The sequence below is a fragment of the Phoenix dactylifera genome, chromosome 2, assembly GCF_051530095.1.
Source record: "Phoenix dactylifera cultivar Ajwa chromosome 2, Ajwa_hap1_PhDact_Kaust_v1.1, whole genome shotgun sequence".
NCBI classification, from domain to species: domain Eukaryota; kingdom Viridiplantae; phylum Streptophyta; class Magnoliopsida; order Arecales; family Arecaceae; genus Phoenix; species Phoenix dactylifera.
Genome location: NC_143191.1, coordinates 33698274 through 33723767, shown reverse-complemented (window position 1 = coordinate 33723767; position 25494 = coordinate 33698274). Strand labels below are relative to the sequence as shown.

At 40.5% G+C, this 25494-nt stretch overlaps 3 protein-coding genes across 8 annotated transcripts; 2 read left to right on the top strand and 1 right to left on the bottom strand.

The window, feature by feature from the left end:
• The first annotated feature begins 1353 nt into the window (after positions 1 to 1353).
• Positions 1354 to 3554, top strand: LOC148714733 (U-box domain-containing protein 41-like). Its single transcript, XM_088716051.2, has one exon. It carries the CDS (start codon positions 1589 to 1591, stop codon positions 3260 to 3262), a length of 1674 nt encoding a protein of 557 aa, XP_088572177.1. The 5' UTR covers positions 1354 to 1588; the 3' UTR covers positions 3263 to 3554.
• A 2184-nt stretch (positions 3555 to 5738) lies between these two features.
• Positions 5739 to 8534, top strand: PMZ (zinc finger (AN1-like) family protein). Its single transcript, XM_088716050.2, has 2 exons — positions 5739 to 6027; positions 7922 to 8534. Exons 1-2 carry the CDS (start codon positions 5920 to 5922, stop codon positions 8345 to 8347), a joined length of 534 nt encoding a protein of 177 aa, XP_088572176.1. The 5' UTR covers positions 5739 to 5919; the 3' UTR covers positions 8348 to 8534.
• Positions 7821 to 22979, bottom strand: LOC148714731 (uncharacterized). 6 transcript variants are annotated; one of them, XM_088716048.1, is made up of 8 exons: positions 22711 to 22952; positions 22474 to 22600; positions 16345 to 16487; positions 13598 to 13629; positions 12964 to 13475; positions 11918 to 11998; positions 9509 to 9571; positions 7821 to 8648 (listed from the first exon to the last, which is right to left on the bottom strand). In XM_088716048.1, the coding sequence occupies exons 2-8, from the start codon at positions 22519 to 22521 to the stop codon at positions 8592 to 8594; spliced, it is 936 nt and encodes a 311-aa protein (XP_088572174.1). In that variant the 5' UTR covers positions 22522 to 22600; positions 22711 to 22952; the 3' UTR covers positions 7821 to 8591. The 6 variants fall into 6 exon arrangements, with proteins under 6 accessions (XP_088572174.1, XP_088572170.1, XP_088572173.1 ...); XM_088716044.1 differs by having other exon boundaries at positions 13559 to 13629; positions 16345 to 16499; positions 22711 to 22951; XM_088716047.1 differs by having other exon boundaries at positions 16345 to 16499; positions 22711 to 22860.
• Between the last annotated feature and the right edge of the window lie 2515 nt (positions 22980 to 25494).

Here is a 25494-nt window from a genome sequence, read left to right as displayed (position 1 = left end):
CACTTCTAACCATTAGGTTAAATGGCTACCATGAAATAGGGATTATCATAAGCACTATTTAAAAATAATAATGTCACCAACATAATGGCTGTGCAAAGAGAAAGAACAATAATGTTTTCAAAGACAATATTTGTTTTAGTCCATGAAGCTCGATGCGCAGCGTAGTTTTAAATAAAAATTAGACTAGCTAAATGGCCATGGTTTTGCAATTGTCAGCAATGACATGGCTGCTTTAAGTGTTGCCATGATTCACTCTTTCCAACAAACATGTAAAAGATATTTGGAATCCTATCATGTCATGTTGTAAAAGCAAAATTGTCACACTAACATTAAAACTAGTTAAAAATACAAGTCTTGCATAACTACTAGCTCCATACAGTAAAATAATAGAAGCAGAACAATTGTAGTGATTCTGCTTTTTTGTATTTTTAGGCCTTAAGTTTTTTTTTTTTTTTTGTTACAATGGCAACTCACACAACTTTAACATGAGTACAACTAGCAGAGTCAATAGAAGGGAGATGGCATAAGGATAGAGAGGCGGCTATAAAGCATGTTCAAAGGACCTCTTCCGAATGATGAGCAGCAAAAGAGACGATCTAGTCTGCAGTTTTGTTCGTGATACACATGAGTAGTTCGAAATAAGCCACAATCTCTTGCCATCCTATGGATATTTCTAAGTGGTGGGTGTCCATCGCCCCGCCGATTCACATCCCGAATCCACCCGATCAACATCCTCTTTAAACTCTTTGGCATTTATTTGAGAACTTGACTTCCCAAATAACAACTTAAACAATAAAAATTACTACGCATAAATAAGAGCTTCTGGATGCCTCAAGAAAGGTCAGTGTTTGAGGTAACCTCAGCAACCAATTTCTCATGGTTTACCACATGACACGGTTTAGCTTGCGGCAAAATGGCAACTGGTCTTCCGGTGTGAGCAAACTTCAAAGTACCAATGTCAAAATCCATCCAGAATTGTAGTCAAAGTCCAAAATCGTACCCTTCTCCGAGTTGGATGTTCATCACAAGTCAGCTACTTTGTCGCTTCCAAGTCCACGCATAACATGAGCTGTCTACTAGCTGGTCTACCAACAAACCAAGCAACATTCAGAATAAATATTTCAATCTTCGCACTAACATTCCAATCAAGAACGATCATGATCATATTACTAAAAAAAATAGCAATCATGATTATTATATTAAATAACTCTGATTAAATAATGAACCAAAATATGTTCAGAAAAATAATAAATTGAAGATATCACAAAAGAAATCCAAAAAAAAAAAAAAACGAACGCCAATTGGAAGCATTGATATGGCAGCCAAGTTTGTTTGGATCGTGATCTTGCTTGTACCATCCAAAACTATAATAGTGGTAAGAAGGTTAATCTGGAAGCAGTGGTAGAAACCAGCCAACCAATACGAGAACTCTCCTTCTAGGTTAAGAAAAACTCTATCCAAGACTCTTTCTCCATTCATACCGCTCCTTTCTCCTCGTCTCCCTCGGCTAAAAGGAGCTCTCCTGGAGGTAAGAAGAGAAAAAGGGGTCTGAGAATAAATGCGCGCCGTTCGAAGAGGGTGAGGAAGTATGGGAAGCGGGAAGCCTCGATGGAAGCTCTCGTTCCACCGGTCGCCGTCGTCGTCGACAACGACGGAGGCGCCCATGGAGTTCGTCTGCCCCATCTCACGTTCGATCATGGCGGACCCCGTCATCGTGCCCACCGGCCAGACCTTCGAGCGGAGCTGCATCCAAGCCTGCCGTGACCTCGCTATCACCCCTCCCTCCCTCGCCGCCTCCGTCGAACTCTCCCCCGACGCTCCTTTCCTCCTCATCCCCAACGTCGCCCTCCGCTCCGCCATCCTCCGCTGGTGCGACCACGCAGGCCTCCCGCCGCCCATCCCCGTCTCCCCCGACGCCGCTCACGCTCTCGTCCGACGCCTCGTGTCGCCGGGGGCCGGGGCGGTCTCGGATGGTGGGAAAGCTCCGATCTTGGAAGGAGGATCGAAGGAAACGATGACTCCCGATACACCCCCTCAGTCCGTGCGCTCCTCCAAGAAGAATTCTCCTTCTTTCTCCCCGCTTTCTTCTTCCTCTTCGTCTTCCTCGTATCATTCCTCTTCGTCGTTTTCCTCTTCTGAGATCGTGGCGGTGGGTTCGGAGGAAACCCGAACACTAGAGGCCCCCCAAGCCTCCACTCTGCCGGCGTCCAATGTTGCCAATCCTGATGCTTGTGCTGAGGTTGATTGCTTGGAAGAGGAGATTTCGATCAAGCTGATGGACCCCGAGGTTTCCGAGCAGGAGGCGGCGCTGGCCGCGCTGCGGCAGGCCACCAGGGAGAGCCGGGACCAGCGGATCGCGCTGTGTACTCCGAGGCTCCTGGCGTCGCTCCGGCCGATGCTGCTGTCCCGGTGCCCCGGCGTCCAGGTCAACGCCGCCGCCGCGCTGGTCAATTTGTCCCTGGAGACGCCCAACAAGGTCCGGATCGTCCGGTCCGGGGCGGTGCCGCCGCTGGTGGAAGCCCTCAAGAACGGCCACCCGGAGGCGCGGGACCACGCGGCGGGGGCCATCTTTAGCCTGGCCTTGGAGGACGAGAACCGGGCTGCGATCGGGGTACTGGGGGCCATACCCCCACTGCTCCACCTCTTTTCCCGCCCCTCCGAGAGCCACCGAGCCCGCCGGGACGCCGGGATGGCGCTCTACCACCTCTCTCTATCTGGGACGAACCGGTCCAAGATCGCCCGGACCGCGGGGGCCGTGCGGGCACTGCTGGCTGTCGCGGCGGAGGAGGAAGGGGCTCCCGCTGGGGCGCAGGGGCCGGCGCTGGGGAGGTTGGCGATGATGGTGGTGTGCAACCTGGCGGGGAGTGCGGAGGGGCGGGCGGCGCTGATGGACGCGGGGGCGGTGGCGGGGGTGGTGGGGCTGATGAGGGGGGCAGCGGCGCCTGCGAACGAGGAGTACTGCGTGGCGGCGTTGTACGGGATGAGCCGGGGGAGCTTGAGGTTTCGTGGGCTGGCGCGGGTGGCGGGGGCGGAGAAGGTGCTGATGAGGGTGACGGAGGCCGGGAGCCCCGGCGAGGTCAGGCGGGAGATGGCGAAGCGAACTCTGAGGGCGATGAGGGGGGAGGAAGAGGAGGAGGCCGTACCTTCATCGGCGACGGCGGCGGACGTGGACGGCACAGTCGTGTCGGACGGGCTGATGTCGTTCCGGAGGCGGCCCAAGGACTTCGGAAACGGTTCGGGTGCCAACTCGGCCGAGTTCTGATGATTTTTTAATATTACTTTTGTTTATATTTTAAGGTCTCGGACGACGAGTCGCCGAGTTGCGTAATGGTAGGGTACTTATTTGGAAGTGTTTTTTTTTTTTACTTTTCCTGTTTAATACGTCATCCTCAGCACCGCATGTATTTGAGGGGAGAGTGAGAACTGGGTTGCTGTTGCTATCAAGTCATGGAAGTTAGAATTGTATATGTTACTATCAAGTTTTTTTTTAAAAAAAATGTGTTGATTGTATATTTTTTCGATTTTATATGAGTGTTTCCTAATGTTAGATGTTATTTTTATGTCTTTCAAATATGATTCTCTATTTATGTTATAAAGTATATCCTAATTTTTTTTCTTGAGCTTGAGCGATGTGGTGCTTCCCCCAATTGCATCAGATTTTTCTTTTCATCGCTATACTTTCTCTCACTTTGTACTATATAAAAGGATTCGTTCCCCAGAGAGTTTATCTGAGAATAGCCCCCAATAATTTTTAAATTAGACAGTATAATAGCGCTGGTCAGGATAAGTACTATAATTAATGCAATATATGAGCATAGATAAGATGATGAAGCTTTGGGCTATGCCCATTTTCTTATTAAAGAAAAAAAAAGAGATAAGATGATATCGCACACAAATGCCAATTTGATCTACCAACTTGGTTTTGTTAGTAGCTAATTAAATGTGTAGGACTCATTCTAGTAAATATAATTTATCATGTCTAGAAAAATAATAGTGGCTGTTTGACATGCCATAACATTTCTGCTAACTTTTGGTTTATTCATTTCTTTTCTTTCTGGAAGTAAAAAAAAAAAAAAAATCTTTGCTACCAAAATTCCAAAAAAAAGAAAAAATTCAGAAAATAAAATAGTTTCTCCACATTCATTGCTAAATCTAATTTATTTTTTTCTTAGATTTCTAAAACAAAAACAGAGGGGAAAAAAAAAAGAAATATCAGACCAGCCTAAAGTTAAGGAGTGAAAGTATTGCATCGCCACCTGATGCGCTTATCTGCACATAGAAAGGAAGCTATTTTGTTCGAGCAAATACAATGGGGAATGAAAGGGATAAGACTCCGAATTACAGGGAAAAGCTGATCAAATATTATTATAAAAGATTCCTTAACTACAAAGAAAAGCTGATCTCTCCCCCATGTATGCCTTTGAGGCGCGAACGAGCAGAGACGAGCCAAGTTTCAGGTTGCGTGGGCGCGCTTAAGCTGGAGTCGAGCTCAAGGCAAATGGCTCGAGCTCGGGGGTCTCCGGCAGTGCAATCGCCGTCGTTTATGAGCTGTATTTTAGCAATTGTTTGCGTTTTCTCAACTCATTTTCGAGGTCAGTTGGGATCAAATGAGCTTTTAAGTAAGCGCAAGACCAGCCCGAATCATCAGCAACCCCACCGGCAGCCAAACGAAGAAAACTGTCCTCAGGAAGATATAACGTTGGAAATTCGAAGCAATAGGATTCACTCTAGGCGAGTTCTAACTCTACTTTTTTTTTAACTAATATTTTTTGGGCCAGAAAACCGGCTCGAATGGCCCCGGCTTTTTAGCTAAAACCAGTTAAGGCCTAAAGACCGGATTCCACTTTATAGAGGGGGCCTCCACCCACAGGTTATGGGTTCACTAGAATTAAAATCTATTTCTCCATATATATATATATATATAAGATTTTTATTTTATTTTATTTTATTTTATTTTATTTTTATTTTTTTGTTGTTGGGGGGGGGGGGGGGGTTTCTATGGTAACTTACATAAATCTGACGTGAGTTCTACCTTCAGTGTCAAGAAAAATAAAAGTATATAGAGATAGAGAGCAAAAACAACCTTTGTTCATAAATCTCTCTTGAATGGTGAACAGTAAAAGAAGAAGCAATCAAGCGACTCAGTTTACTATTGTGTTCACCTTTCAAAATGCATGAATAACCTGAAATGAGTTATAGCCCGCTATCAGACGCTTGATGTTCCTAAGTAAAGAGTAGCCATCGCTCTGTCTGACATCACGAAATTACTCAGGCGTCGTAGACGAGTCTTCCTTCAGAATGATGCAATCTGTCTTTAAACAATCCTATCATTTTGATAGGAAATAACATTGTTCGAAATAAACCATTAATACTCTCATCGGACCATGAAAATGCCGCTACCACTACACAATAATTCATACTAAATTTGCAGGAAAAGGGTGAGACACGTTGGAAATAATTGCCCACATCTAATACTCGGAGAAGGTTGCAATAATTGTCAACCTCTCGTCTTTTCGGCCTCTATCGATCTATCACCTGATCAGATCCGTTTATTTCTCATCAGAGGAGTGTGGGGAGAAATTATTAGTTTAAGCGAATATATTCGCGTTTGGCAGCTTGACTAAAAACCACGTCATCTAGAAGGCTTTGACCAGGCCCCACACGCAGTGCAGCCCTTAAGAGAACGGTCAGAGGAGACTGGAACGATCTAGAAATATATTTACGGATACCGACGAGCAGCGTGGCATCGTCTTTCTTGGAAACCAAGGCTTATTCTTGGTCGAAAAGGAAGAGGAAACCTATAAATATCACAACCAAGGAAGGAATTCCCCCCCTACCATCCATCCAAATATCAAACAAGAACATAATAGAAGAGCTCATAGATAGAGAGGGAGGAAAAAAAGGAGAGGAAGAGGAGAGATGGGGAGAGGAGGAACAGAAGCGTTTCCTGATCTGGGAGCACACTGCGACCACGAGGATTGCAATCAGCTCGATTTCCTACCATTCACCTGCGATGGCTGTCAAAAGGTAATTCTTATATTTTCCTACACAGATTCTAGGAATCTAGCATAAACCTCTTCTATTCCTATAAAATTATTCCGACTTCTCTTTCTTGTCCTCCAATTCTAGAGATTTTGAGAGGAAAAAAAACAAACAACAAGATTTCTCTTGGCCCTGCTTTGAAATTTCTACAAAACTGGACAATCAGAGCAAAAAAAAAGAAAGGATAATTACCTTTTAAATTATCGATACTAAATCCTCATTCTTCTCATCTATATACATCGAATCAATTATATTAGATACTTGGAAACCTCAATTGGTCGCTGGGATGGTTTGCGGATGGGTCGTTATTGTAATTAACTTTTCAAAGAAAATTATCAAGACGTTGGATGGTTATTTGCAATAACCATTTACTTATGTGCCAAACATCTGGTAATCACCAGGAGGAATATCACAGTTCTCCTTAATCAAATCCACGTGCTATCCCCCTATCTGTCTCTTTTATTTCCTATCAATCTTTTATATTTCCTCCAAAATCTAATTGATAATCATTAATCGATTGCAAAGTAATATGTAGAAATATACAAACAATGTCTGAAGAAGATAAGTGGGGTGGGACTCTCTCTCTCTCTCTCTCTCTCTCTCTCTCTCCCCCTTCGGTAATTGAATTAGGTTGGGTAAAATATGAATCGGATCAAATACATAATAAATAAAAAAAATTGTCATTTCAAATCCAATTTATTTATGAGTTTTTTTTGCGTACATACCCTCTTCAATATTATTCGAATTTGCGTGAACACCCTTCCAAAATTGATATTTGCACGTATATCTTTATCAAATACTTATTTTGTATATATACTCATGCTATCTAACGGAAGTTAGTGGTTTAAAATTAAAATCTGATTTAAAATTAAAATGATGAAAATATCATTAATGGATAAACATGCAAAAAAAAAAGTTTATAAGAGTATACATGAAAATAGTAATTTTGGAGGGTATTCATATAATTTCATATATTTAGAAAGGTATGCATGCAAAAAAAAGAAAATAGACTTTTGCATAAATATCCTTCTAAATATTAAAATTTGCAAGAATGTCCTCTAAATTGATATTTACTTGTCTGTCTTCACAAAACACTATTTTTGTATGAATACTTTTGACATAACGATTCAACTAACATAATTAGCCAAAATTATATTTATTTTAATTAAAAATTAATTAAAATTATGAAAGTATCTTTTTATTTCTAAAGTGGATAACATGTTAATAGATCTTACTGAAAACTAAAACAAGTTGAAATAAAAAAATAAAATTAATTTTTTTTATAAACACTTATAAATATGTAAAATTACATGAATATCCTCACTAAGTATTATTTGTATATATACTCTTATTAAATATTTCTTTTTGCACATCTACCTGTTAAGGGTATTGCAATGATTTTTAATTTTAAACTACTAATTTCTTAACGGCGTTAGATGAAATGGGTATATATGCAAAAAAAAAAAAATGGAGGGTATAAACACGAAACAAGTATTTTATAAGAATATACATGCAATTATCAATTTTGGAAAGATATTCATACAAATTTCAATATTTAGAAAGATATATATGTAAAAAAACCTTTATATATCAGACGATGAAAAATATAGATCCGAATATGACCATCTAATTAAACAAATAATTGCAAGCCCCATCTAGATTGAAATAAGTTAAATGAGTTAAACGGTTAAAGCTTTGCCAACCCTACGACCTTTTTGTCTACTTCCGTTCGCAAACATTGTATTCAGGATTAACTAAATTACTCTGACCTTGATGAGTTTGCTGATGAAATATAACCTCCATGCCAGTCACAATGTTATCATCATCAAAAAGACAGCGACTGTGTCGTTTTTCTTAACCTATACTTATTTCCCTACAGGTGTACTGTTTGGAACATAGAACTTACAAGGCACACGGCTGCCCAAAAGCAGAGCATAACAGCAGAATAGTGGTGGTGTGCCAAGTCTGCTCAATGTCCATGGAGAAGAAGGCAGGCGAGGAGGACTCAACCATATTGGAGCGGCACGAGAGGTCCGGAGACTGCGATGCCGGCAAGAAGCACAAACCAAGGTGCCCCGTGAGGCGCTGCAAGGAGGTGCTGACTTTCTCCAACAACAGCACATGCAAGATATGCAACCAGAAAGTCTGTCTGAAGCACAGATTCCCTTCCGACCATGCCTGCAGACCGGTCAACGCAAAGGGTGTCAAAGTCCCAGTTCAATTGCCCGCAAGGAACGGCACAGCTTGCAGAGACAGAAAGAGCAGCGGCGTGCCTTCCCATCAAAGCCTGTTGACATCTCACTAGTTTCTTTCCTCAATTGCAAAGCACTTGATTTGTTCTGTAGGGATAATTGTCATGATGCATCCTGTAACATAGCTCTTCATTCCGTTCAAAGATAAAACGTTGACTAGACAGATGCAAACCTTGGGTTCAAAAGGGTCAACTTGAGAACAAGCATTGCTTTTGAAGATTTACAAGATCCAGTTTAATATGCATACAAGCTGTTAAAACATGCAGTAAATAAAAATCCAAAATCCAATCCGTTTTATTAATGCCGCCGTTTTGAATGAGCTAAAACAGCAAGAAGGATCTTCTTCCTAGGTCCCTGTATGTGGAATTGTACCTTGTAAAAATCATGTTGCAAAAGATAAAGATAACAAGATATATCTTAAAATGGTTTAGAAAAACCATGTGAGGCCGCATTACAGGATAAATATCCATAACTGGGTGTTCAATTCGTCAGTTCTAAGTTATCATCAAAATAAAGCACTCCCTTTGATAAATAAATGAACAAAACAAATTTACATGTTAGTAATTTTGACAGGACGTGCAGTCAAGATGATGTAAGTAGAGAGATTATATAATGCAAGTAGAGATAGACACCCTATTTCATTGATGCTGACAGAAGATGTAGCAAACGCAAGAGCTTAAACTGTAGTTGCCTTCTACTTAGCAGCATTTTTCATATGATTGTTACTGATAGGTTAAAGTCTAAACACTTCCGCAAGCAGCAGCAAAATGTTCTGGACCCATACAACTCAGATATGAAACTGAGCCCCCTTTTGTTGTTATTTTGATTACGGAACCTTTAAGACATTCACAGCTACTCAAAGACAATCTGTATTTTCAGCATAAATTTCTTTCAGCATCTGATTGACCAGTCTATCTCTATCAACAACTCCCACAAATTCATCATATGGTCCTACACTAGCATGTAGCATCATCTTAAACAATATGGGACAATCATGAATTTTTTAAGAGGTTTTTTCTTTGATATGCTCAGAGTGAGCACCATTTTACCAGCTTCTGTGACCACTGGAATATTTCACTCGAAACAAGAAGCCTTATCACTGCAGGTTTGGATTTCCATGCATTTATTTTCAAGATTAAAATCAAGAAGATGAAATTGTAAATAAATGCAAACTAAAGATAAAATAATGGCAACAATATAGAAACCAGAATTACCATTGGTATTCCCATTTCTTTGAGGTCACTGTCTCTCATCTGCCTTAATGCAGTCATGTCCACCTGTGAATAGACAACCACATCTTAGGCAATTATTACAACAAACTTCTCTAAATGTAATTTTTCAGCTCTACTTGTAATCTATGCTTATGGAGAAATTTCTTAAAGGACCTAAGAAATGGATTGAACCAAATTTCCATAATCCAAATTTTAGTGTGAGTACTATTCAAGAAGAGGCGCCCAACAAGACCGATGGTGGTTGTATTGCTATTACCTCCCGTTTTTGAATAAAAATAAAGCAATTAGAAAGAATACATTGCGAGGTTCGTCTTGGTACTGGATCCCGTACCGGTGCCATACTAGTACAGTGTCGATACGGTACGGTATGGTGCGGAATTTTTTTGGCGTACCGAGTGTCGATATGCCATCCGTACCGGGTACTGGTATCAAACTGGTACGATACTGTATGTTCCGTACCCGCCCGGTTCGAGCCAGTACAGCGTACCATGATACACTGTGTGCAGGGTGGATTATGTGGAAATGCGCACATTAATTGTTACAACTGTGTGCTTGTGAGACAATTGAAAATTTATGCCGGTGAAGTCAAGAGTGTACCTAAGGCATGTTGATCTTTAATATGACAATGCCAAGTCAAGCATAATTTAATCTAAGGAATCTAAGAGCAGCCTAATTCCTTATACTTTTTGGGTTTAACAAGGAGCAACCTAAATCAAGGGATATAGAAGATGAAGAAATGACCGACAAGTTTCATGCTCCATCATAGCCACAGAATGTTTGAAAATAATAAATGGCACCACTTGGATTTAAGCGTCGACATATATAACAAGAATTAATTAGCAATAGTGCAGAAGGGAGGCCTTGACTAGAACATGAGCTGGGTTAAGAAATAAGGATAACTCATAGAACTGAGTGGAAGCATTAAAAAAAGGGAAGCTTTCACTTGTGATTACAGAGGTTAATTATAGAACATGGATGCTTCACTTACTATAATTGAACTTAGTTAAGATATTAAAAAAAATAAAATACTATATCAAGCCATGTTTCGGTTACCAGTTGAACGAAATAAGCTTCCTATTTATCTTCCTAAGTAACAGGTTGCTTTTTTCTCTTTACAGAAGCTTCAAATTAGTTGCAGCCTGGTCCTATCTTGACACAATAGATCTAAATTATAGAACATGGATGCTTCACTTACTACAAATTAACTTAATTAAGATATAAAAAAACCATAAAATATTATAAAAAAGCATGTTTCATTAACCAGTTGAACGAAATAAGCTTCATGTTCATCTTCAAATTAAAAGGTTGCATTTTTCTCATTACAAAAGCTTCTGATTAGTTGCAGCCCAGTCCTACCGTGGCATAGTAGATCTAATTCAGCTACTAATTCTAGGATTTTGGCACATGGAGTATCTGTTTATGAATCAGGTTGCTAGATCAAGAACAGATTATACAGAAATAATAAGTTACAGAACCTTGACAATTTCCTTTAGATGAAATAAATTACATCTGAAAATGAAGGTAGACTGACTAAATCAAGCTCAGATACAATGAAGATACTTAGACATAAATGAAAAGATTCTATCATAATAATGTCCAGTAAAGAAGGTTTACCTCATATCTCTTTCATGGAGATAATCAGGGACTGGCTTATGGTCTTTTTGGATGGTGATATAGAAATATCTAATTAGAATAAATCCTTTCTGAGCTTATGGCTAATAATAGATATGGTATTGTATGAGAAAAGAGCATTACCCAAGGACAAAAGGAAACAAGAAGAAAACATTCTTACAACCTTGGTGGTTGAGCCTGCCTCTTCACTTCTTGTGCCAAAAACTGGGACACGGTAAGATAGGAGCAGCAAAATTGTTTCATCAGATTATGTCAATTATAATATTCTTAGTTTATAAAAAGACCTATAGAAAATAAAAAAAATATAAATATAGGTAAACTATCTATAAAACAATAATGCACTGGTTCTTTATTATTCTTAAGAACTAGTTATTTACACTACATAATGTTTTGCTACCACTAGTTTCAAATATTATAAACCAAGTTACATGCACTGTGCAATAAACTAAGTAGAAAAATGCCTCAGACTTTGTCTAAAATATATGATTTCGAGAATAACCAATCAAGTAGAGACATTAGCACCACACAAGAAGAAAAGTAACAGCAGTACAACCTATGATGAAATTCTGATCATAAGATGTGCTAACAGTCGGCAGGGCAAGTCAAATTTAACTCAAACCACCGGTTAAATAACTTGGAGCAATACTACAAGTTCAGGGTTGTTTATCAACAAAAAAACTACAGTTAACCATGCATTTTTGCAGAGAATCTATAGGGGAACGAACATCGACAAAAGGTTCAAAGGAGAAAAGGAATTACCTCCTCTGCCTGAAAGATGATAGCATATTTCTCCAACCCCAATGAATGCAACAAGCTTGAAACAGTAAGTCGTTCATCAGACTGCAAAAAACAGAAAACCAATAAAACTACGAACAAATTTAGGATATGTAGCTTATAAAGAACTATACACATTGCACCTATTTTTTGTAGGAGAAAAGTAAGCATTTCAACTACTTAAAATCATCCATTTCATTACTAACTGCTAGAAGTACATGAACAAGTTCATTAGCATGTTCTCTGGACATGTTTGAACACATGGCAAGAAAGTAATAAACTCTATGCAGGAAAACACAAAAATAGTGCTTAGAAATTTTAAATTATTCAATTGAAAGTTCATAATTCCATATCTAATGACTGAGGCTAGAAGAGAAGCAGACTAATCTTCTTCAACTTTTGCAAGTCAAGGTTCTGGAAAATCAGAGACTGTTATAGTGGGAAGTATACTTAAATCTTTTGTTTTTAGAAATACTATATGGGAGTCAGCTTCCAGGTTCAAACCTGGGACCTCTTCCCAACACATGCACTGAGAGCAGTGCCAACTGGTGGGCCCAAGTGCCATTGGTGGAAAACATTTAAAATTTTAAATCATTACAATAATAATAGCGTACAAAGAAAGAGAACCTATGTTTTACATTCATGCAGATACTCTTCTTTTTTTTCTAATAATTTATGTGCACAGAACACAAATTATGAATAAACTCCCAGTTTTAATAGATAAACTTGTCTCATGTCAATCGTTTTCTTATTTATTCTCTTGAGAGAAGTAAAATTAATTGGGGCACTCCTGAAAAAGTTTTATCTCAGCCAAAATCTTTATAATAACAGACTCCTATAAACACTAAATATGATACAAAGTCTTGGACATTATTATCTCAGCCGAGTATCCTGAGATATATCAGCCGATATGATATCAAAATATTGGCTGAGATTATGTAATCACATTTTACGATCTTAAACGATAAACTGATTATTAGCAATTTTAGCGCATAAGAAAGAATGCAATTATAAGGTACTAAAATACATACTGGAAAAGGCCTTTTCTGTATGATGGCTGCTAGTGGAGGAGCCCGAACAACAGGTTTTGCAGCATCTACAGGAACTGTAGCTTTGCTCATATGAGGCACAGGTCTTGAAGCATCAAGTACATCTTTTGTGATTAAACTTGAAGGTCTTGAAGCATCAACAGACCTTACTAGTGGAACATGCTGCAGATCATCATAATTCCTTTGAGGAGGGGACATACCTCGAGAAGAACCTATAAGTCTATCTGGAGATCTATGCCTTAGCCCGTCCAAAGTCCAAGAAGAATAAGTTTTTCTCAATGAATCCAAATGGAGCAAATCATCTGCACTTCTTGTAGGAGGAATTTGCCTTGTAGGGCCAGAGGCCCTTGAATCTGGCACATGTTGCCGTGAATCATATCTCAATGAATTCTGGGTGCTCCGAGAAAGCTTTTCACGAAGGTCAACATCTCTTCTATGAGATTTACTTTTATTCAAAAGTTTCAATCTCAGATCATCTTGGCCAACCAAACGATCTTTATATGATTAAGGTACCAACACAAGCAAAGGAAAACAAGTCAGACAAAAATCCGCTAGACAAAAAGATTGAGATGGAAACTGGATCTAATCTGCTTGCCATCATTCAGAGTTCCATTACCCAAGCTCAGACCATGATTATCTGTTCGTTGGCTGCAGAAAATAAGAGATCTCATTATTAGGCAAATAAAATTTGAAATATAATTATACTTTACATGCACATGCGTATGCGCAAGCGCACACTGACATACATAAATACATACATACACCCATGCATACATACATACACACACACACATACAGACATACCTACAGAGACGCGCACATACATACACACACATGCATACATTTATGATTATTTCCTATTAACATTGTGTAGCCCTATAGGCAGTCCCTTAGCAACCACCTGGTAGTAGACAGACCTTAAAATGGCTAGAAAATCCTCTTGTGGACCTCCGCACATATATAGATATTTACAAATGCATGCAGATGTAGATGTATATATTTATGAAGATAATCAAATCCATAAAATATAGATCTATCGTCAGGAATAAAAGTGAAGCTGTCCATTTCTCCCCACTTAGTTAACAAAGCTTAGGCTTGGAATGCACGCATACACATGTAAACACATGCTCGTGTGAGCATTCATATATGTGTGTGTGGGCACGCGTGCGTGTATGCATGTATGTGTGTGTGTGTGTATGTATGTATGTATGTATATACTGCACATTGAACATTTAAGGTTTTATAAACGGTATCGAGACCCATGCTAGTTTTGTCCGAGAACAGTATAGTACCAGTACAGTCCAGATGGACTGGTTCAAGAGAGAACAGGTGTTTTGCAACTGTACCAGTATCATTTTTCTGTTGAAGCAGTATGCTTCCAGTGATGCTATACCAAACCAGCAGTGTTTAAATCCTTGGTTCAAATTTTGATAAAAGGTATAACAATTCAAAAATCAATAATGGACCATTCAAATTGGATTCACATTGGTGATCCCAATCTATACTCCTGAAAATATTTAAAATAAAAATTCATACGTTTTTAAGGCATATAAACTATGTATCAAGCACACATATATACATACATAGAGAATGACATGTACATAACATATAAAATATTTTCTTGTAATTTCCTTTTACAATGACATCAATTCTGAAAAGGGTGTGAGAGGTATCTGAAAAAACCCAAAGGAAAATCAAAATGTACTATATATAATTTAAACCTCAATTATTAAACAGAATACAATAAAGTGTACCGATATTTGACCTTATTAAGTGACCTCTATAAAAACAAAGTGTATGAGATATTTCCAATACTTGCTAGAGATCGTCCAAAGATGTTGCAATAATCCCATTTATTGAACAACACCAAAGTCATTGAACCAAAACATGAAGAAGATCAATACATGTAAACTAATAAATGATCCTTTCCTATATATAGTGATAAGAAACAAACTCTAGAAGTCAAACAAAGGTAGCTTTGGATACTTCTTCAGGATCACCACATTGACATCATATAGAAGAACAAATCAAGTATCCTTGAATATCGTAATGACCACCCAAGCCGTCACTAAGTCCCTCTCGCCCACAACATATGAAATCTCAACTACGGTAGGCAATCTTCGACTCAGAATTGCTAGCCTGCCCAAACATGCTTGGAATAAATGGATTTGGGTAGGATTTTGCCATAACTAGGTCGAGTTTGGGTTAGGTTTGTGTTTGAACCTCAGACCTGACAGGTCACCACGGATTGTTCCAACCCTTAACCTACTCCTAGGTCTCTAGGATAGGAAAATTAATGCAGTGGGCCATGGGTTAGTCAACTGATCTGGATGGTTGACAACATCTTAAGAAGAAAAATAAAGCATATTGAAAAGAAAAGTGGAGAAAACAGCATGTTCAGGACTTATGTTTTATTCTCCTCTTTCTCTCTCACGTTATCTTGACACCGTATTATACATATTCTCTTCTTGGCCCTATCTCCTTCATTTTGTAAGATATATATAACTAATGAGTGGAGCCATTGGGTAAGCAGGTTGCGCAAGGTTTACTAGTATCGATCTAATCATAAATGTGTGGTGTATGTGTTAAGGGTTTTTTAAATTGATCCCTATTTGACCTGATCTGGACCAACCATTGTCACCACATAATCACAACAACCAAAGACAATATAGGCCATTATACTTGTCTTCATCACCGCTAATGAATCCAGACACATGCATAATGATGCTTGATTCTATTTAACATCTTTTTACATGACCAGCCTTGTCAACCACCAACCTGCAAGAGGAAGGTCCATCTTCAGTTGTCAATTGTAATTCATACAACCTCACCCATGATTCAAAAGGAGTTTAAAAGGGCAAAAGATCGATGTCCCTTCAATATGAAAAATGTGTCACCAAGGATTCCTTTTTGGGTGGATTCCCTTTTATATGTTTACCATATGTTTGGATGCATATCAGATCTGATGTCACAGCTCTTGCTAATATTAGAAATTAGAATCTAAATTTTTCCTGATAATAAATCATATTTCATATTTTTGCACCTAATACTCTACAAGGCGCAATTGGAACTTAGCAATGAGGCACTTGAAAACATTAAGAATGTAAGAATTGATAATAAAATCACTATTAGCAACTAATCATTTGATGGCTATGAATTACTATACATGAGAATTCTGTTATCCCTGCTTTAACAAAAATGTGATGATACAAGTAAAACGTTCAAGTATTTTCTCAAGAAAATGTTGTTTCTAAATTATTGAAGCTGCATGTTTTCACAAAATATAATCCAGTTGAATAGCTAATTGATGACAGAAATGAATCTGGAAGCAGGTTGAATAACTAAAAGGAAAAAAGGGCATACTGCTTGTTCTTGTACTGACTGCCATAGAAATCAGAATTGTCCATGCTGCTTCCCAACCTCTCCCTTACTGGCCGCTTACTGCCTGAGGATTGCATGCCATCAGAATGATCAACATCAGATGTAGGCCTTGCTCTCTTGACAACCTGCACAAAAAGCTAAAGGAAGTTTAAAATAAAGTATTGCACAGAACACTCTCAGTTAGTTTAAATGATCTTTACTTCCCTTTTACCCAGCATGATAGTAACAGATTGATATTAAATACCCCACAAGAACATGAAGCAACTTAAGATATGGCATAGCCGACTATATACAAGTCTACGCATGATGTATTTCATTGAAAGGCACTCAATTTTCATTGGACTTGGGGAACAGCTGATCAACTACCACAACTCAAGGAGGAAGACTTGGAGGCAAAGAATAGACCATGCCCTCTCTCTCTCTCTCTCTCTCTCTCTCTCTCTCTCTCTCTCTCTCGACCCCTGCCTCCGGTGCCTCCTCCTTCCTCCATCCCTCTGTGTGTGTTCTTTCTTTCCTGAGTTCCCTTTATTTGTTTTTATCTCTTTCCTTTGTCAGCTAAAGTGTATGAATTCAAAGACCACAACAAAACCATATCTATGGAATGTCCTATGTGTAGGGGTGGCAAAATATGACCCGACCCGCCAACCCGACCCGTGTTCGACCCGCCATAAACAGGTTTGGGTTTGGCCTAAACAGGTTGACCCGTTTAACCTGTTTATTAATTGGGTCGGATACAGGTTTAAGATGTCTGACCCGTTTAACCTGTATAACCTGTTTAATAACCTGTTTAATATATGGGTCGGATTGGATAAGGGCCACAACCCACAGCCTACAAAGACCCATCAAACTGTCACATGTTTAAAACCTTCTCTCCAAGTTCACCTAGGCACCGCTACCCTTATTTTTTTTTTTGGTTCGGTTCAACCTGAACCCCATCCTCCAGCCCGCCGCCTTCGACCCCTCCGACGGCACCGACGACCCCTCCTGCCTCCCCGACCTCCTCTTTTGCCCCCGCAAGCCGGCCTCCAGCCTCCTCCCTCCCCTCCTGCTGATTCGTCGCCGAGCCGGTCGCCGCCCGGTCCTGCTCCTTCGTCGGCACCCACGAGTACGTCGCCCACAAGGTCGCCGCCGGCCGCTCCCACATTCTCATGGCAACGCCGCGTCCTCCTCTACGAGCTTCTCTACGGCCGGACCCCCTTCGCCGAGATCCTAACTCTAGATCTCCTCCAAGGATCCGGATCTTTGCGAGGTATGAAACCCTAACTCTAGATCTCCTCCAAGGATCCGGATCATCCCTTGGTCTGTGATCTTTGCGAAGCCATGGCGTCTGGGTTCCCGGGGCGCGATCTCCGCGGAGGCTTCGGGTTCGGAGCCGGAGCCGTGATCCAGATGCCGCCATTGCCGAACCGATCGGAGCCCGCCGGCGGCGAAGGAGGAGCCGCGGCGGCCAGAGGTCTACTGAAGCGGTGAAGCAGAGGACCCATCTCGCCTCTCCCATCTCCTCTGATCAGTGAAGCAGAGGACCCATCTCGCATCTCGCCTCTCCCATCTCCTCCGATCGGTGAAGCAGAGGAATCTCGCCTCTCCCATCTCCTCCTCTCACGGGCACAATTGTTGAAATTTTTCAAGCTGCCGAGGTCCCCGAGCACAATTGTTAAACGGGTCGGGTCGGGTACGTGGGGATGGGTTGGGCAGTTTATTAAACAGGTTAAACGGATCGGGTCGGTTTACCTGTTTAATAAACAGGTCGGGTTCAGGTTGTAATTCATGACCTGTTTAATAAACAGGTCGGATTCAGGTTTATGATTTTTTGACCCGATCTACATCTGATCCGACCCGTTTATGTCTGACCCGACCCAATTGCCACCCCTATCTATGTGTCATGCAAGTTGCGCCATGTCATCTGCACAGGGACTGGAGAAAACCAAAATTTTATTATGTACGGACCATTTTGTTGGTCCCTCTCCCTCTCTCTCTCTCTCAAAGCTTCTTGTATAAACTGAACCGCTAGTCCTATTTGGAGAATTTGAACACAACTTTTTCAGTTTGCATTTTATATGATAAACCATTAAAATTGTGAATTCACACTATCAATCATATTCCACAAATTTTAAAATGTCAAAAAAACCAAATATCAAATTATGAATGTTTTGCTATCAGAATGGTAAGATATAGTTATTTGTTTGACACACGGTTTACAAGCGTCCAACCATGACCCCCCCCCCCCTCTCAAGAAAAAAGAGAGAAATTAAAAGCACCCACACAGACACAAAAAGAGCAGAAAAATTAGAACCAATTGAATTTCACCATCCCCATGAAGAAGATATCTACAGGAGTCCAGGTCACTTTCTCACATGCAAGAAACCTTTGAAAAATTTACCATTACTTTTCACCTACTTATCTACATCCTCTCCTCAAGATGGATGATGACTAGAATTTCTATAGAACCTAACGTGTAACGTCCTCCAACGACAAGAACATCTGTTCGATCAGCCACCAACTTAACAGTTTTCATTCTGACATTTGACAATATGACTGCAAGTAGTTTTACAAACTAGCCAATTCATGCACCAATTCAGACCTTTGATTAATCATGAATTATTTGGTGGCATTGATTCTGGATGTTGCATATTCGACCTAAGAAAGCCAACACAAAAGCTCCATGGAAAGGTCAATGCTTCAATAGAACCATAATTGCCATCAAGGCATAAAGTTCCACTAAACAAGCACCTGCTTAACAGCCCTCGTTATGACACCTGACACTCTGATTTTGTAGATTTCAACTTAAGTTCAACTTCGCCACATTTATATAGGCTGGGATGCATGAACTAGCTAAAACCAGCAGATACTTTTCAATTTTTCCAAGCAAAAAGAAAGAAACCTATAATAAGTTGATAACTAAAGAGAAGAAACCTATAATAAGTTGATAACTAAAGAGATCCTAGAATCACTTATGAGGATTGTCTACGCAGATGCAATCCAACCACCAACATTAGACTTAATGCGCCCATTTTCAGCACACAGCTTCAGCTGAGCTTGGGAAGACCAATATTTTATATAAGCAATGAAGAGAATGTTGCCCAGATAGACAACCCAAGAGGGGGGGGGGTGAATTGGGTTTTAAATTAATTTGGATAATTAAAACGTTATGGATGATTAATTAAAAACTATTGCAAGTTATTTAATTAATGCTAAGTGCTGTGAGTGATGTGAGAGGAAGAAGAGAAGAGACAATCCAATGCAAACACAGAGTTTTATAGTGGTTCGGAGCTACCCCTTGCTCCTACGTCCACTCCCCAAGTCTCTCTTGGGAATTCACTATAACCCCCTTGGATTACAGCCGGTTGTTTTGCAAGCTCACAACCAAACTTGTTGTTTTACGAGCTCACAACGAACTCGGTCGGTTTTCCCAGGCTCACCGACTAGAACCAACCCCGATTGTTTTCCCGGGCTCACAATCAAACCCTTACACACGTTGGTTTTTAACTTGGCTCACCAACCAACCTTAATCCCCTTGATTCAATCCCCCGATTGAACCAAGTAAATACAAGTTATAGAAAGAAAGGAAAATAAGCTTCTCAAAAGCAGATGTAAAACAATATAATCAAAAGAGGAGTTTAGAAGCCCTCAAACGCTTTTAAGCTGAAGTAGAGGAATGGCTTCTTGAACTCCGGTCTCCTCTCGAATGAGTAGTCGACTTGAATGCAGGAGGAGGAGGCTTTAATTGCTGGGAAGATGTAGTTGGTTGCAGTAAATGCTGATTTTCCCCTTTTTCGTTGAAGAGCACGTTGCAGAGCTTGAAAGCTTGAATGCTTGGAGTGGAATGGTTGTTCTCTGCCTTGCTACAGTCTTCTGTGGCTATTTAAGCCAACCCCCACGGAAACTAGCCGTTATACTGCTTTTTCTGTCCGTTCTGCACACTCTGCGCAGCCTGACAATATGACCGTTGGTGGGTTGGAGTCGACTCGCGCGATCAGGAGTCGACTCGGCTGTAGCGGGAGTCGACTCAAGCTTTTCCGGAGTCGACTCGGCAACTGTTCCAAATTTGAATTAAAGTTGCCGTCACGACTGGGAGTCGACTCGTCTTGACCCGGAGTCGACTCGCCAACTTCTGGAGCTGACCTGGCAATTTTGGAGTCGGCTCATCCACTGAAGTCCGTGGATCCAATTTTGAATTTTGTCCACTCGAGTCGACTCGACTGTCCTTGGAGTCAACTCGAATCTCAGAGCCCGAACTCCCGATTCTCTGTCTTTTGGCTCATCCAGTCTTGGAGTCGACTCGAACTTCCTTGGAGTCGACTCGGCTCTCAGTTTCCGAAAGTTGGTCTTCTGCCTTTTGACGTGAAGCTTGTCTTGGAGTCGACTCGAGCTGTCTGGGAGTCGACTCGAATCTCAGAGGCAGTAACATGGTTTTCTGTCTGTCGATGGTCGCACAGTCTCGGAGTCGACTCGCGTATTGCGGGAGTCGACTCGAATCTCAGAGTCCATAAAATGCTCTCTGACCTTTTCTTTGTGTACCGCTGAGAGTCGACTCTTGCTTTCTCTGGAGTCGACTTGCCAACCATCGGAGTCGACTCGCGTTCCACTGGAGTCGACTCGAATCTCAGACTCGAAAACTGCTCTCTGACTTTTCTTTGTGTACCTCTTGGAGTCGACTCTTACTACCCTGGAGTCGACTCGCGCACTTCAGGAGTCGACTCGTTGACAGGTTCTGAGATGAGGCTTTCTGTTCTTCTTTCTGTTCTCAGTCGGAGTCGACTCGTACTAGTCTGGAGTCGACTCAAGCTCGTGCCAGTGAACTTGATACGCTTGGAGTCGACTCGTGATACTCGGGAGTCGACTCGAGTCTCAGACTTTGGTTCAGCAGACTTCTTAACTTATCCAAAATACTATGAACCAAAATCTAGAGACACTTGGACAGGATTTTCACTGAAACACTCAATTGAATTCATTAGTAATCACAAGATATACTCAAATGCTTTGAGCTCATCAAAATCAAATGGGGTTTTAATCAATCACTCCACAGAGAAGTATGTCCTCAAACAGCTCATGTGACATATGTTTGGACTCCAAGTAGAATTTTTTATAACACTGAGCAATCCATGGAATCCATGGTACATCTTTTTCATGTTGTAAGCTATGGTAAATCCACTAGAGCTTCTCGATTTGACGTACTTACCAGGATTTCCTGAGTGGTGAAACCAATTAAGTCGCAATAGATACCTTTGAGCAATCACAAAGATAAATTTCCACCTCAACATGCTTAATTTGGCAATTTTAACTATAGAAGATACAAAGTTTTCATAAGGCGGACATTTCATACTTGTATTGAAACGCCAGGCTAAATGCTTAATTGACATTAAGCACTATATCTTATCAACAGATGTAGGAAAGCCATCAAGAAAGTCCATTTAGATGTCTCACTAGATTCCTTCAGATGCTGATAAGGCCAGGAGTAAACATATTCTCAAATGAATTCAAATTTACTACCTGCATATGCAAAATGGGAGATAATACTGTCTGGTATTAGCCACAAAATACTTTGCTATTTTTTTGTTGGGGGGGCATTTCAAAAGCCATGATATATCTCCCTTTAATTGCGTCAGACAATGTCTTCACAACCGGTATAATGTAGATACAACAAGTATCATGGAGCCTTGTTTATTTCTAGAAAAACCATAACTTTTATAATAATCCCCCCTCCCTTCCTCCCCTCCCTTGAGTGACAGATAATTCGGTCCCCAGCCTTCAAGTTCTAATGAGAAAATTTCTCCATCATCTCCAAAACAACGTGTTCCACATGCTAATCATTCCTTATCAATACTCAATCTTAGAAACCGGATTAAAACAGGCAAACATACCTTCCAGAATCTCACGTTACAAGGCGTCAACTGGACATTAAATACTTACTTGTGTTTAAATACCTACTAATACTAGTCAAAGACATGACTTAGAGACATAAAAACCAATTGTTTAGAATGATCTCGCTAACGGAGATGAACAGTTAGCAACGCGCATCGGCATCAAATGAACCATGAGCCTACTATGAGGTAATGTTGAATGTCAAATCAACTCAAACTACATCGAGTGAGAGAAAGAGAAAGAGATTACCTGACCGCTTCGGCCCAGGGTGATGGTGACCCGGGAGGGAGCAGCCATTTTCTTTTCTCTGTTTGTCTCTCTCCCTTCTTCCTGCTCTCAGTCGAATCAAACGGCTTCAAGAAGGGGCTCCAAAAACCTCGAGAAGGACAAGAAGGAAGAGATTAAGGGTTCTTGCGCTGTAAGTTCTCGCGTAAAACCCTAGAAACCCGCAGGAGGATGCGAAGGAATTAGGGAGACGGGATTCACCTCGTCCCGCGGAAGGGCGGAGGAGGGAGGGGGAGCGCGTAAGGAATCGGCGCCCCAAGCAGAGGAGAGGAGGGAGAGAGACGCTGAGGGAAAGGAAAAGGTCCGCACGAGGAAGATCGGGACTCGTTCAAAAAGACACTTCTCCTTCTCGGAGTCGACTTTTGCTTCTCCTCTCTTTTATTTCGCTCCTTCTGGGCGGAGGCAGGCGTGAGCGCCGGGTACTTGGTTCCTGGAACGGCTCGGCGGTTAGCAGTGGGGAATCCAACTCTATTGTGATACAAATTTTGGGTCGGTCATTCTGGACCGTGTGAGTGGTGGGCCTATTTGGTGTTACTTTATGACTTGCGTGACTTCAGAAAAATAGCTCACTTCTTAGCCGTTAACCGCTCAAAATCCAATCCGACGGATGAACGAGCCGACAAATAAAGCTGCCACGCTCGGATTGGCTAGGAGAGCATCATATGATACTGAAGCTGGCATGCAATCACAGAAAATAATTATTAGGGCCAGAAATATACACGAGTCGAGCCGACTTCAGATCGAACTTTAACTTAGGTCTGAAAGAGTTCAAATCGAATTTGGACTTAAATATATAGCCCATTTATTTTTTGGGTCAGGCTTAGGTATGTCACTGACTTGGTTCAAGCCCGAACAAAGCCCTAAATAGAGCCTAAATTTTGATTCAAATCAATTTGTTTTTTTATGCTGTTATTTAGAGAGAATGACAAGGAAGTAAATAACAAATTAAAATAGGTTTAGTTGCAAATAATGTATCATACATTATTTATTTGTATTATAGGAGAGCTTAATTTTAACTAGCTCATTTTTTTGTAAAGTGTTAAACTTAAATCGAGTTCAAGACGGACCTATTTTTGGCCCAAATGAGTAATACGGGCCGGCCCAATCGGGTTCGGGTTTGGGCATTAGGCCAGGATTATCCAAAAAAATCAAGTCAGGTTCGGGCATGGCCCAGCCCAGCCCGACCTGCTTCGAGCCCTAATGATTATAGTGTCACCAAAACGTATCCGGCTGGAAACTCTCCGATACTTAAGTTAGGTAGAGTTTCAAGAAAAAACAAAAAAAGATAAAAGAGAGATCAAAGTATGAGAGTATGGTGTACAGATTCTCATTATACCTAAGAGATCCTCGTGCCTAGTATTTAAGAGAGGAGGGTACAAATCTGTGCGGTTGGGATTGCACAATTTGCAGACGAGCAATCGAGCTCTTTCCATATCCGTTGATCATGATGGTTAAGATATTTCTTTTCGGATACACTATGATCCAGCACTTTCTTTATCTACTGGTCGGTTAATTGCATCGAGCTATAACCGATTTTGCTAATTATTCGATAATTTGATTGGTAATTGATTTCTTTGTACATATGTTGTCGTCTGGTTGGCGGGCTGAGCTATTAGGTGAGGTTTTAAGAAGGGCGAACTCGAGCCATATCATTACCCAATCATCATAATAATTATTCTATTTCCAGGCGGATGAAAGAGATTGCATTATCACAAGTTTAAGATGACGCTGCCGCCTAGATAGTCCCACGTAAGCATAGTAGTAGGCCAAATGGTTTCTGTCAAATATAGGCTGCAGGCACCATGTGAATATGATGAATCTGTATCCATGTTGTTACGAGCAATTGATTCTTTAGGCTCATGTTGGCAATTATGAAACAACTAGACCATTTTAAGTTGACCTAAATTGAGTTGTTGGAGTAAGACATTATCCTCAAGTCAGCTTTATACCAGATGCCAAAACCGTTGTATGACTATGCTTTTCTTGAGCTTTCAAGGTTGTCTCTGCTGCCAAATGAGCCTATTTACAGCCGCAAAATCTTCAATTCAAGAATACCCTCTTTCCTCCCCCGAAAAAATAAATAAATAAATAAATAAATAAAGAAGATTGCTCTCAAAGTGATAATGGAAGTAGGAAACATCATCTAGGCACCTATTTGTTTTTTTGGACAAAATTAGCAATTGCACTAATTATAATAAACCATTCTCATTTAGATGAAGACACATGCAACTCCAGTTAAAAGTATTGAGCTTCTGAATCATTTTAACTTAAGTTAAGCCTACCAATATACAGGTCTGTAGAAGTTCAAAGGGCAAATCCCCTAATTTCAATTTTATATAGCACATTCTTTTTGATTGCTTGTACATTGAATGGAGAAATTCCTTCTCCCTATTTGTACCACAATCTTCATTGCATGTAAACTCAATTATTTTCCTATCTGGAAGGAAATTGCTTGGCATCATAACATCATCCCATGTTCAAGAAACAATGCTGAAAACCTAATAAATTATAAAATATACTACCTTGCACAATTTAATTAACCGAGTGATGGTGACTTTGCAAGAAATATGTCCAAGCAAAGCACGATTTAGAGGAGATCAAGTGAGCAATTTAGGCTCTCTCTCTCCTCACTCTCTTCTGCAAGGAAGATTCACAGACACAAGAATTCCTACCACAGACACACAGAGGAATCTAGGAGCCCCATGTGATGGCACAGCCTCTTACAAACACCTTTTTTTCTTTCTTACAAACACCTTTACCATCACAAGTCTCTGCTTAATAGGTCTCCGATTCTCGATCCTACTCTAACAAGGATTACGTCATCAACTTCACAAATTAAAGATTTTGTAATATACCTTTCAAAGGAGCACTCAAGCAAGTGATGTTGATGCTACCATAGAAAACTAGTCGAGCAGTGTCACCTGTCAGACATGGTTAATTTCCAAATGGTGAAAGAAGTTATGCAAATAGAATCTTGCTTAGCCC